Raw genomic sequence first — 13,935 nt, forward strand, 5'->3', positions numbered from 1 at the left:
TTTTAATCAGGAAGTTATCATGTAAACAAAACACTTGTAACTTGTCTGGCATCTGCACAGTTTGAGCTTCCTCCGTAGATGGCCATGACTCCAATATCTAGTTGCATTGAAGCAGAGGCAGAAACTGGAAATGTAGAGTTTGCAAAGTCTGTTAAAACTTTATGATCAGGGCTTTATAATGAGAACTTCCTGCAGGAGAAATTGAAAACCTGTCTGAGACGTTAGCATGCCTGAAAGAATAATTAAGCCCTTTCAGGCATGCTATCATCGTATATGCATCATAATAAAATAAAAGAATAAAATGGTGATTCTGTGCTCCATGTGGAAGGTTCAAATGTGTTTTTCTTTCACTTTTATTTTCCCCTAAAGTTTTGACTGTGTGATCCCAGAATTTCCCAGTCCCAGGTTATTGGTGTTGTAATATCACATCCTTTCCTCCCATCCCACAAGTTGGCTGCACCCAAGAGCAAAATCCGAGGCCCGTGATGATATCGCCATGGAAACGGTCACCGGGAAGTGTGGGAGAGTGACTGATTCCCTCAGATTTTTCCAACTCTTCCTGCAGCAAACCTTCTGGCCTCCCCTTTACTGAGACAAGGAGGTCAACACATCGGTGGGGGGGTGGGTGATGGGTAGGGGGAAGGATCGAGGGCCTGAAACCCACGTCACGGCGCTGAGTGGCAGTGCACGCTGGCACTGTGGCACACCACACCATTTTGCCCACTTGCCATATAATCTATCCGCTTTTAAGTCACTGCTTTGTTTGAAAGCACCATTCAGCCTGGCTGAGAGCAAATAGCAAGAGGCAGATTACAAGGGGGAGAACCACTAGAGAAACAATTTAAAAATTGAAAGATAGACAACAGCAAGAAGACCTTCAGCTGCTCTTCATCGGCTAAATTCACTCCAGATTTTCACTGTTGCCAGACAGGGTCGGGGGGAATACAGAACAAAGTGGCTGGAAGCAAGATAGTTAATTTTGAGTTGGACAGCCACTAAATGATACCCGTTTCCTCTTTCTGCTCTTGTGAGCTGCACATCTGCAACTCATTTTGAGCATTCACTCACTGCCGTCTCCACCAGCACAGAGAGACAGGTTCTTAAATGAGCTTTGTTCTGAGAAGTTGTGAAATGAGTTCATGCAGTCCAGTCTGCCAAGCCTATCCCCAGTGGACTAGGTCCATGGCTTGGAAGCTGCAAGGGTGGGGGGGGGGGGGGAGGAAACAAGTCCTAATCAGGGGACTGCAGCTTCTCTGGTACTGAGCTTTCTTCCTAATTCTCAGCTTTTGGAGAGGTGATAAAAGAAAGAGGCAATACTAACAGCAGGATCATGCATTTACGTCTGGAGTTTGGTCTAGTGCAGTGGTAGGAGGTCGATTAGCACTCGGAGATGCTTTTTTATCACAGCACTGCAGCGATCAGGGTGATCCTGCCATTGACTGTACTCCATTGATTTTCTTTTTAAATTCATTCACGCGATATAGGCTTTGCTGGCAAGGCCAGCATTTATTTATTTATTTTTAGAGATACAGCACTGAAACAGGCCCTTCGGCCCACCGAGTCTGTGCCGACTATCAACCACCCATTTATACTAATCCTACACTAATCCCATATCCCTACCACATCCCCACCTGTCCCTATATTCCCCTACCATCTACCTATACTAGGGGCAATTTATAACGGCCAATTTACCTATCAACCTGCAAGTCTTTTTGGCTGTGGGAGGAAATCGGAGCACCCGGAGAAAACCCACGCAGACACAGGGAGAACTTGCAAACTCCTCACAGGCAGTACCCAGAATTGAACCCAGGTTGCTGGAGCTGTGAGGCTGCGGTGCTAACCACTGCACCACTGTGCTCATCCTTGGTTGCAAATGAGTGAAAAGAAAGAAAGACTTGCTTTTATATAGGACTTTTAATGACCTCAGGAAGTCCCAAAGTGCTTCACAACCAATGAAGTACTTTTAAAAGTGTAGTCACTGTTGTAGGAAACGTGGCAGCCAATTTGCACAAAGCAGGCTCCCACAAATAACAGTCTGATGACCAGATAATCTGGTTTCTGTGATGATTGAAGGATAAAAATTAGGCAGGACATTGGGATAACTCCACTGCTCCTTTTCACAAACCCAAGAGTGTAGACTTGGTTTAATGTCTCATCTGAAAGATGGTACCTCTTACAGTGCAGCACTCCCTCAGTATTACACTGGAATGTCAGCCTGGATTTTGTATTCAGGGTCTGGACTGAGACTTGAACCCAGAACCTTATGACTCAGAGGCAAGAGTGCTACCAACTGAGCCACCTAAAGTGGCTTATGAGCTTGCTTGGCAGGACAGTTAAGTCACCGACGCCCGTGTGATGGCTTTTCTCTTCTATACACTGCCAATAAAGTCAAGGCGTTTGTCATTTTTTAAATAATTTTTGGGAAGTGAGCAAGGCCAGCATTTAATGCTCATGCTGAGTTGTCCTGAGAAGGTTGTGTGTCACTGCTGTGAACTAAAACAGTTTGACACAGCTGAGGCCAGTTAAGAATCAACCACATTGGTATGAAAGTGGAGTCTCATAAAGACCAGACTGGGTAAGGACATGAATCAGCCCATGAAAATGTTAAGGAAGCTGCTTTCAGGAAAGTGGAAGTTGAGAGCTCGTCATCAGCATTTGCAGCATAAGAGGTCAATCATCTCAGTCCCAGGACATCACTGCAGGAGTTCCTCAGAGTAGTGTCCTAGGCCCAACCATTCTCCCTTGGCACAGGTAGTCAGTGAAGGAATAAACAGTGTTAAACCACCTTGTGATACAAGGTGTAGCGAGTTAAATGGGGATACATTCTCATCTGTGTATACACATTAGATTGTGTGTTTTTCATTTTTCAAATATTTAATATATAGATTTATAATGTACAGGACAGCATCGATAGGTTTACATAAATGTATGAGTGTGTCTCCCTCTCTTTTTTGATGTCCTGGCCAATATTTATCCATTGACCAACACCTTAAAAAAAAAAGACACAGATTACCTGGTCATTATCACATTGCTATTTGTGGGGCATTGCTTTGCACAGATTCCACATTACTGCAATGACTACATGTCAAAAAGCACTTCGTTGGCTGTCAAGCACCTTGTGATATCCTGAGATTATGAATGGTGCAAGACAAAACTCGCTTGCCTTCTTTCTCACTCCATCGCTTTTTCACACTGCCGTTCTTCGAATAGGTTTTCCTCTGTACCCTTGACTGCTGCCTGTACTCACTGTGGCAAAGTGTGTTTGTACTGGACCTACCCATTGGTTACTTACCATTACATGGGAGCGTATTGTATGATTCGAGATGGGAGTTCTTTGCCACAAAGCCAAGTCCAGTTGACAGCCATTAATTTAACCACTTCAATGATGTATGTCATGTCCTCTCAGCAGCAGAACCTGTGTATACATTTTGACCAAAACAAGAGCACAAAATGATTACGGATGAGGAAGGCCATTAAGCCCATCTTACTTTAGCCACCCACACAGATCCTATCTAATCTGCTGTCGCACCCAATTGCTTCAGAAACGATTCTGAGGATTTTGCCTCCGCTACTCTATCTCCAAATCTATTCCACTCTTCTGTGTAAAAAGGAATTTTCTAAAAATACCCTTCTCTAATTTAAACCACTGTTCCCTAGTTCTACCCCTGCAGTGTAGAGTAATATGTTGGGGTAATTTTTTTTATTTCCTTAATGATCTTGTTTAGCTTTATAAGATTACCTCTTAGTCGCCTCCTCTTAAAGGCCAAGAAAACCCAATTTTCAGTGCACAGAAATGAAACAGAATTATTTAATCTATAGCTTTTTGGGATATTATTTTTCAGTCTCTCTTTCACTTGCTCTCTATTCTTCACCCACTTTTCACATAGCAGCATGAAAATAACATGTTAAAATTGCAAGCTACGAAGATTTATATCCAGCTCCTTTAATCCTTCAGCTGTGTCGTTCAATTCTAGTTGAAATATTTCATTGAATATTGTCATTCTTCACCACCATCATAAGCTGCCAAAACATGCATTTTCATTTAACACTTTAATTACAAGCACCAGTGCAGAGATATTTGATGTTCCCAACTCTCTAGCCTTTGGCCCTCCATTCGTTGAGATGCTTCTGCAGCTACACGTTTAAAATTTGGTTCAAATCTGTCCCTGGATTCACCCACAACCATCTCTATAACAGCCGTCTGAGATCTCTGCGCTCCTCTACTTCTGGCCTCTTAAGCATCCCTGTCTTCCTTCACCACACAATTACTGGTCATTGCCTTCAGTTGTCTATGCTCTGGAACTCCCTCTCTAAAACCTGCCTCTCTACTTCCCTCTCCTCCTTTTCAAATGCTCTTTAAAACCTACCTCTTTGACTGACCTTTTAGTCACCTATCCTAATGTCTCCTTCTGTGGCTTGGTCTTTGAAAGGTCACAGACCTGAAACGTTAACTCTGCTTCTCTCTCCACAGATGCTGCCTGGCTTGCTGAGTATTTCCAGCGCTTTCTGTTTATGTCTCCTTTTATGGCTTGGTGTCAAATTTTGGCTGATGTTGCTGCTGTGAGGCGCCTTTGTACATTTTAAAGGTTAAAGGTGCACATTGTTACTGATAGTAAATGGAAAAAGAGAGAGGCTGAAGTGAAGGAGGAGAAAAAAAAACTGAAATGAATCAGAAGCGTGAAATGGACGAAAGCAAAAAGAGAGTGGAACAGACTAAAGTGAAATGCAGGAGATAAGTAGTATGCTCCAAGGTTTGCAAGAATCACAAACGGATTGGGAGTTAGGCTTAACATTTAGCCATGTTTCAGTGTGATTCGAAAGTAGTTTGATCAGGTATGGCGCACTCATTAGTTGTATCACAGGCCTGACCCATTACACCAAAAGGTTAGACCCTGCAGCACAAGAGAAATTGGGCTTTTCAAATGGGAGTCTGCTGCTCATTCACTGCAACCAGCAGGTCAAAATCTAACCTTGAAAGCTGGTGCCTTCAGCTGTCTAGGTCCAAAGCTCTGGAATTCCCTCCCCAGGTGCCTTTTACTCTCTCTCTTTCCTCCTTTAAGGTGCTCCTCAAAACCTGCCTCTTTAGCCAAGCTTTTGGTCATCGGCCCCAATTTCTCCTTAGGTGGCTCGATGTCAAACTTTGTTTGAAGATCCTGTGATGCGCCTTAGAATGTGTTACTACCTTTAAAGGCGTTATATAAATGTCAAATTGCTATTTTGAACATTAGGGCTGCCTCAAAAGGTTTTGCACCTTCTTTGCAATTTATACAGTTACAAATGATAAAATCTGACAGACCCTGGGTTTATTTGTAGTATTTGACGGTAGAATAAAAGGTTAAAGAATGGGATGCGTGCTTTTCTTGCTATGTTGCTTAAACAATTGTTGCTGTCTCCCTTCACATCCAACCGTCTGTCCTCAACATGACATTATAGTGTAGGTTGTAATACCACCAGTTTCTTAACTGCAGCCTGAAATCTAATGATAGCTGATGCCTCTTTACATTAAACAGAGACCCTTCTTTTATTGATCATACAATGGCGCTACAGGAAGGTCAGGCTTTGGAAATCCTGGAAGGTGTTTACAAGAGTCTGGATACCGATAAACCCGAGTCCTGGGCAGGCTGCGTGGCCTGGGCCAGGAGACGTTGGCAGACACAGTACAGCAACAACATCCAGCAGCTCATACACAATTTCCCACCGGAGCAGGTACGAAGCTGGCGTTGGGGGTCGGGGCAATGGAGGCTGTCTGGGGCATTGGAATAAATCAGCGTTTCAGCACTGGGACTGAACAAGAGTAATTACTCTGGCAGAAAGGTTTAATGGGAAGAGATTTTCATACAGAGCCTTGTCACAGACTGAACAATATTTCTTTTAAGACGGATAACAGACTTTTTTTCTCCCTGTGCGGAATAGGGGTTACCTAAAGGTAATGTGTATTGCAGTACCATTCATCACACTGCATGTTCTTAAAAAAAAAACTCTAATTGTGATTTTTCTTTATGCCTAAGTTTCCACTTTCCCCGTGTTGGTCCTTTATACCTGAGATATTCATCTTCAACATTTGGCTGAGGTCACAGGTGACCTTTGACCTCATCACACTTACCAGCAGTGTCAATGTGTGCCACACTGAATGCTAAAGACAAGCATGAGGTGGAACCTTGGCCAATAGTTTCTTGTAAAATGAAAAGCCAGCGTTCTAACCCTTCCGTCCTACAAGGAGCTGGTTGAAGGATTGAACTCGTTGCCTACAAGGGTGGTGGAAGTGGAGATGATTGATTTCAAAAGGAAATTGGATGCGAACTTGAAGGAAATAATCTTGCAGGGCTACAGGGATAAAGCGAGGCAATGGGACTGAGTGGATTGCTCTAGAGAGCCGGCATGGACTCAAAGGGCCGAAAGGCCTCCTTCTGTGCCATAAGTACTCTATGATTCTATGACTGAGTAGTACGTTAGGTTCTCTCACTGTTCTTTCACCTATGGGACCTGGTTTGAATGCAAGCAAGACTCGTGTTGAAATTTGCTTTTCCTGATGGCTGTAAAAATTTGAAATGATGTCAGCCGGTGCAGTCTTCAGACATTTTTATTTTGGTGGTTGTTGTGTTCCAATTTCCCCAGGTCTTTTCTCCCCTCTTGTCCTGAAGGTGCTGAAACTTGCTGGGAATTTGGTTCCACAGATGCTTCCACACTACCTCACCCAAGTGGCCCTTCTTAATGTGAACTTAGACACTCCTTGTTTGAGTTAATTAAAACAAAAAGTGCTGGAAATACTCAGCAGCTCTGGCAGCATCTGTGGAGAGAGAAACAGAGTTAATGTTTCAGGTCAGTGACCTCTCATTAGAACTGGCAAAGGTTAGAAATATAATAGGTTTTAGGCAAATAAAGCAGGGCTGGGGCAAAAGATAACACAAGGGAAGGTGTTGATAGGATAGATGGTCACAGAGAACAACTAACCAGAAGGTCAAGGAGCAAAGGCAAAGGGTGTGATGAAAGACAAAGTGTTAGTGCAGAGAGGGTGTTAAATGACCAAATAATGAACAGCCCTGGCCAAAAGCACAAACGTGAAAATAAACAGTGGGCAGGCACATGGCAAAAAATGAATGATGAAATAAACTAAAATAAATGAAAATAAAAAATAAAAAAGGGGGGCCAGTCATGCTGAGATTGTTGAACTCAATGTTCAATCCGGTAGGCTGTAGTGTGCCTAATCAGTAAATGAGATGCTGTTCCTCAAGCTTGCGTTGATATTCACTGGAACACTGCAGCAATCCCAGGACAGAGATGTGAGCATGAGATCAGGGGGGTTTGTTGAAATGGCAAGTGACAGGAAGCTCGGGGTCATGTTTTCAGACTGAGTGAAGGTGTTCCGCAAAGCGGTCACTCAATCTGCATTTGTTCTCCCCAATGTAGAGGAGACCTCATTGTGAGCAGTGACTACAGTATACGACATTGAAAGAAGTACAAGTAACTTGTCTAAGTTATCTCACCATGGGTGGCACTGTCGCACCTTTCAGCAAAGGGCATTGGTCAATGGTCAGGAGCAGGAGCCCAGTCTTTATTATTAGTTCATGAAATGTGGGCGTTGCTGGCAAGGCCAGAAATTGTTGCCCATCCCTAATTGCCATTGAGATGGTGGTGGTGAGCCGCCGCCTTGAACTGCTGCAGTCTATCTGGCGCGGGTGCACCCACGGTGCTGTTCTGAAGGGAATTTCAGAATTTTGACCCAGCGAAAGTGAAGGTTAGCTCCAAGAAAGGAGGATGTGTGGCTTGGAGGAGAACATTCAGATGGTGGTGTTCCCATGCATCTGGTGCCCTTGACCTTCTAGGTGGTAGAGGTTGGGAAGGTACTGTCAAAGTAGGCTTAGCGAGTTGCTGCAGTGCATCTTGTAGATGGCACGCACTGTTGCCACTGTGCACTGATGGTGGAGGGAATGAACATTTAAGCTGGTGGCTGGGGCGCCGATTAAGACAGCTGCTTTCTCCTGAATGATATTGAGTTTCTTGAGTGTTGCAAGTTACATCTTGATTTTAAAATTCTCATCCTTCTTTTCAAATCCCTCCATGGCTTCGCCCCTCTCTATCTCTGTAATCTCCTCCGGCCTCACAATCCTCTTGTGCTTCTCTAATTCTGGCCTCATCAGCACCCCCAATTTTAATTCCTCCATCATTGCTGGCCGTACCTTCAGTTGCCTCGGCTCGAAGCTCTGGAATACCCTCCCTACACCTCTCCACTTCTCTACCCCACTTGCCCTCCTCCAAGACACTCCTTAAAATCTACATCTTTGACCAAGCTTTTGGTCATCTGACCTAATACCTCCATATGTGGCTCAGCATTATATTTTGTTTTATAATGCTCCTGTGAAGCACCTTGGGACATTTTATTACATTAAAAGCGCTATATAAAGATAAGTTGTTGGAGCTGCACTCACCCACCCCTGACTTGTGCCTTGTAGATGGTGGACAGCCTTTGGGGAGTCAGGAAGTAAGTTACTCACAGCAGAATTTCCATCCTCTGACCCTGACTTGTAGCCACAGTATTTATATGGCTGGTCCAGTTAAGTTTATGCTCAATGGTAACCCCTAGGACATTGTTGTTGGGGGATTCAGTGATGGTAATGCCGTTGAATGTCAAAGGGAGATGTTTAGATTTTGTCTTGTTGGAGATGTCTTGGCACTTGTGTGACACGAATGTTACTTGCCACCTACCAGCCCAAGCCAGAATGTTGACCAGGTCCATTGATGTTGCTTGTAAAAACTCTACGGCTGCCCAGGCTGAGATCACCTTAACTCAGTATAGAACAGGGATTAAACCTGTAGCAACATTTATTTTTTTTATTTAGAGATACAGCACTGAAACAGACCCTTCGGCCCACCGAGTCTGTGCCGACCATTAACCATCCATTTATACTAATCCTACACTAATCCCATATTCCTACCACATCCTTTCCTGTTCCTATATTCCCCTACCACCTACCTATACTCGGGGCAATTTATAATGGCCAATTTACCTATCAACCTGCAAGTCTTTTGGCTGTGGGAGGAAACCGGAGCACCCGGAGGAAACCCACGCAGACACAGAGAGAATTTGCAAACTCCACACAGGCAGCACCCAGAATTGAACCCGGGTCGCTGGAGCTGTGAGGCTACAGTGCTAACCACTGCGCCACTGTGCCGCCCAACATGGACCCCCTTCCTTCACTCCAGCCATACCACATGGTACATTTACCAACTACATCTCTAGGGGAGCTTTCAATCAAGATCTCAGTAGGTTGTAAGTAAAATTTGCAAATCAGCTCATAATGCCACACAATTTGGCAATTTGGTTGCTTCAGCAAGGAATAACTGGGTAATGGACATATCCCACTGGCACAGCAAGGTTGTTTTCCTGAGCCTGGGCTTACAAGACATTGTTAGGAAGAGTGTGGTCTGCAATTGGTCTGAACTGACTGACCCTGATACTGAGTGCTCCACACTGAATTCTCCAGCACTGTCGTCCCTTATTGCAAATCCTCCCCCAGAATCTGAAATTTCTTTTGGCAAAATTTCCTGGCAAGAGTAAACTTACTACCAGCTGGCTGTTCTTGCAAAACATTAGGATCTGCAGTGCGTACAGTATAAACTTCCAAGTGGCAGAGACATGATATTGTGAGCAATAGCTTTGTAAAACAGGTTCTGTCATCAACTGCTGCTAATTTGTAGCCACCAAGTTTAATGCAGCCATGGAACATAGAATCTAACTGCATAGAATTAGGCCATTCAGCCTATCATGCCTGTACCAGCTCTTTGAAAGAGCTGTTCAGTTGGTCCCACGGCCCCTGCTCTTTTCCCTGTAACCCTTGAAGGTTTTCCTAATGACCATGAACTAAAGGCCTGCTACCCGACCCGCACCCGACGGGACCCGACGACATGTGTCGGGTTCGGGTCGGGTCGCTCTTCCAGGTCTGGCTTTTGGGCATGGGTTGGGTCGGGCCGGGGCCGGGTCCGGGTCTGACATACACAGTACTACCTTTTGCTCTGCTGGGAGGGAAAGGGAAGTTGAGTAAGTAAGCATCAAGATTTGAAAAGCCTGCCTGAGCTGGGAGTCCGGGCCGTCAAGGAGGGAAACTCTGAGTCTGCGCAGTGAACAAGTGACCGTCTCTATGATGTCATCGCACTCATGCTGCAGCTTCCTTCCATTCCATCCATCCAAAGGTGGTAAGTGCAGTGAGTGCACTATGGTCGAGTCAGGCGCGGGAAAGAATGGAAGGGCTAGGGTTGGGTCGGGCTCCGGTCCGATGTGCTTCTGTCGGGTTCAGGTGGGGGGTTTTTTCCCAGACCTGAGCAGGCCATTACCATGAACTAAGTAGGACAAAGCCAATCCTGCAAAAAATACTTTGGCCCTGAAATTGCTATGGAACATTTTTTTTTCATTCTTTCAGAGGATGTGGGCGTTGCTGGCAAGGCCAGCATTTGTTGCCCATCCCTAATAACTGAATTAAAAACAAGAAATGCTGGAAGCACTCAGCAGGTCTGGCAGCATCTGTGGAAAGAGAAGCAGAGTTAACGTTTCGGGTCAGTGACCCTTCATCGGAACTGACAAATATTAGAAAAGTCACAGGTTATAAGCAAGTGAGGTGGGGGTGGGGCAAGAGATAACAAAGGAGGTCTAGATTGGACCAGGCCACATAGCTGACCAAAAGGTCACGGAGCAAAGGCAAACAATATGTTAATGATGTGTTGAAAGACAAAGCATTAGTACAGATTAGCTGTTAATACACTGAATATTGAACAGCAGCAAGTGCAAACCTGAAAACAAACAGTGGGTAAGCAAACTGAACAAACTAAGATGAAATGAAAAAAATGCAAAAAAAAAAGAATGTAAAAAAAAAAGAGAAAGAAAAAAATATCTAAAAATGAAAGTAAAATGGGGGGCTGTCATGCTCTGAAATTATTGAACTCAATGTTCCGGCAGGCTATAGCGTGCCTAATCGGTAGATGAGATGCTGTTCCTCGAGCTTGCGTTGATGTTCACTGGAACACTGCAGCAATCTCAGGACAGAGATGTGAGCATGAGAGCAGGGGGGAGTGTTGAAATGGCAAGCAATCGGAAGCTCAGGGTCCTGCTTGCGGACTGAGCGGAGATGTTCCGCAAAGCGGTCACCCAGTCTGCGCTTGGTCTCCCCAATGTAGAGGAGACCACACAGTGAGCAGCGAATACAGTATACTGCATTGAAAGAAGTACAAGTAAATCGCTGCTTCACCTGAAAGGAGTGTTTGAGGCCTGGGATAGTGAGGAGAGAGGAGGTAAATGGGCAGGTATTATAACTGAATGACTTGCTAGGTCATATCAGAGGGCAGTTTAAAGTCAACCTCATTGCTGTGGGTCTGGAGTCACATGTAGGCCAGAGCAGGTAAGGATGGCAGATTTCCTTCCCTAAAGGACATTGGTGAACTAGTTGGGTTTTTACGATAAGCAATGATAGTTTCATGGCACCAATACTGAGACGAGCTTTCAATTCCAGATTTTTATTAATTAAGTGAATTTAAATTCCACCAGCTGCCCTGGTGGGATTTGAATCCATGTCCCCAGGACATTAGCCTGGGCCTCTGTATTAGTGGTTCAGTGACATTTCCACTATGCCACTGCCTTCCCTACCCATCCCTACCCGTTAGGCTAGGATCACACCCTGCTCAAACTGGCAACGCTGGTGCCTGCTGCTGTCCACAGGGAGTTGGTGTCCAGTTCTCCCACCAACATCCCCACCCCAGAAAGATGATTTTGTTGCCCTGTTGTATCCCTTTGTAACAACTTGCATTTATATAGCACCTTTAATGTGCCTTCACAGGAGCGTAGTTAAACAAAATTTGACATTGAGCCACATAAGACATTAGGACAAGTGGCCGAAATCTTGGACAAAGTGAGAGGTTTTAAGGAATATCTTAAATTAGGAGAGCGAGGCAAAGAGGTTTGAGGAGGGATACCCGAACTTGGGGCCTAACCACCTGAAGGCAGGGTTGCCAATGGTGGAGCAAAGGAAATCGGGCATGCACAAGAGACCAGAATTATAGGAACTGAGTTCCTGAAGGGTTGTAAGGCAGGAGGAGGTTACAGAAGTGGGGAGGGGAGAAGCTATGGAGGGTTTGGCTCTCTTTGTGCGGTGAGGTTAATAAAATAATTTTAAAGGTCATTAATTCCATTCTCTTTGGAGTGCCAGGCTGCTTCCACTACCTGGACTCCCCCTGGTGGGGCCGATGTGTGCCCTTAAACTTAGGCTGGAACTGTATCCTGGTGCAGTTAGCTGCGGACCAACCAAAGCAGCTGAGAGATTTCAGGACTTTTCCATCTTAGCTGTTCCAGCATATAATTCTTTCCTCCTAAGAATGCACACTTGTGCGGATACCACTGGTTGAATACTTATTTTTTAAATAATTGGAATGCTAAATTAACACCAGCTGGTGAGGCCTACCTGCCTCCTGTGAGCTGTTAGACATCGGCCTTTTGTAATATTGCTTTAGGGGCAAGACAAGTAAAGGTTAATCCAGAATGAAAACAAGAGGCTTTGTGTTGGCACGTGTGCATTCAGGGCCTGCTGAGGATAGATTGCAGATTTAAAAGCAGGATGTAATCTGGCAAAAATAGGTCTCAGTGGGCCCCCCCTCCCCACCCCCACATCCCAAAACAGAAATGCAATTGCTTCAGCTTCAGGTTTATAATGTGTGAGAGCAGACAGATGTAGAGACAGAATTCTTGCAGTTAAAAAAAACATAATTGTCTCGATCAGGATTCTGTTTAAAAATTCCAAGTGACGCAAATATTTTTAACTTTTATTCTATATCTGAAGCTCTGACTCTCTTTCTGCAAAACCTTTTTTTTTGGATCAGCCAACAGCAAATTACATTATTTAACCTATTTTAACGTCTGTATTGGCACCATTGTGTTAATTGCCTGGTGAGCAGTTACTGTGACTGTAAAGGGGGCGATAATGTCACTTGATAGTCATTAGTGCAGGGGCCATAACTTTTACCATTTCGGCTGCCTATATTTATTCACACAGTCGAGTTATAAAACTACAAAATTCCTTATCAACCCATCTTTAACAGCTTCCATCAGGCTCTAACTCTCTGAAAGCTGCAACTTATTCAGAATGCTACAGGCACAACCTTCCTCTGCACCATTACCCTGGTCCTTGCCAGGGCTCCACTGACATTATTCATAAAATTTGTAAAAAAAAAAGTACAAACCAATTCAAATTGGACATTTCAGAAAGTGCAATAAAATCAGTTTCTTTCAATACAGAACATGAGGTGCCTCGTTACCCTTGTCTTCCAAGTCATATTTACATGTTTGCATTACATACCAGATACATTCTCTGGTGCATACAGCCCGAGAGGTTTTACATGGGTTCCAGCCCCTTGGTATATTATGCTGGGAGGACCTTACACAGTGGCCTTTCCCCATTGAGCCTTTGCGGCTGCTTCCCCAAGCTTTAGTGCGTCCCTCAGCACGTAGTCCTGGACCTTGGAATGTGTCAGGCTGCAACACTCAGTCATGGAAAGCGCTTTGCACTGGAAGCCCAGCAAGTTTTGGGCAGACCGAAGTGCATCTTTCACCGAGTTGCTGGTCCTCCAGCAGCAGTTGATGTTTATCTCAGTGTGCGTCCCTGGGAACGGCCTGTAGAGCACAGAGTCCTGCGTTATGGAGCTGCTCGGGATGAACCTTGACAAAAACCTCTGCATCTCTTTCCAGACCTGCTTTGCAGAAGGGGATGGACCTTATGTCTGAACTTGCAGTCTTCATTCCTTTCGCATCAGTCTGTTCATGGTTCCCTGTCCCCTTCACTCCGTCATTGGTGCTACCTTTTCAGCGTTCATGCCCCTGTCACCTAGAGCTCCTTCCCTCCTTCAGAAATCTAACTGAAGACTTTTCTCTTCACCTTCCTCACTTTTTGCATGCCCTTT

The 13,935-nt window shown here is 44.7% G+C and overlaps 1 protein-coding gene across 3 annotated transcripts in view; it reads left to right on the forward strand.

The window, feature by feature from the left end:
- The window catches only part of LOC137380227 (ubiquitin-like modifier-activating enzyme 1), a 360,351-nt gene that overhangs the window by 187,689 nt on the left and 158,727 nt on the right, over positions 1 to 13,935 (forward strand). For all 3 annotated transcript variants that reach the window (XM_068052057.1, XM_068052058.1, XM_068052059.1), the window contains exon 17: positions 5,511 to 5,706. In XM_068052057.1, the coding sequence (XP_067908158.1) occupies positions 5,511 to 5,706 (196 nt within the window). The remainder of the gene's footprint in view (positions 1 to 5,510; positions 5,707 to 13,935) is intronic.

Source organism: Heterodontus francisci, chromosome 19 (assembly GCF_036365525.1).
Source record: "Heterodontus francisci isolate sHetFra1 chromosome 19, sHetFra1.hap1, whole genome shotgun sequence".
NCBI classification, from domain to species: Eukaryota; Metazoa; Chordata; class Chondrichthyes; order Heterodontiformes; family Heterodontidae; genus Heterodontus; species Heterodontus francisci.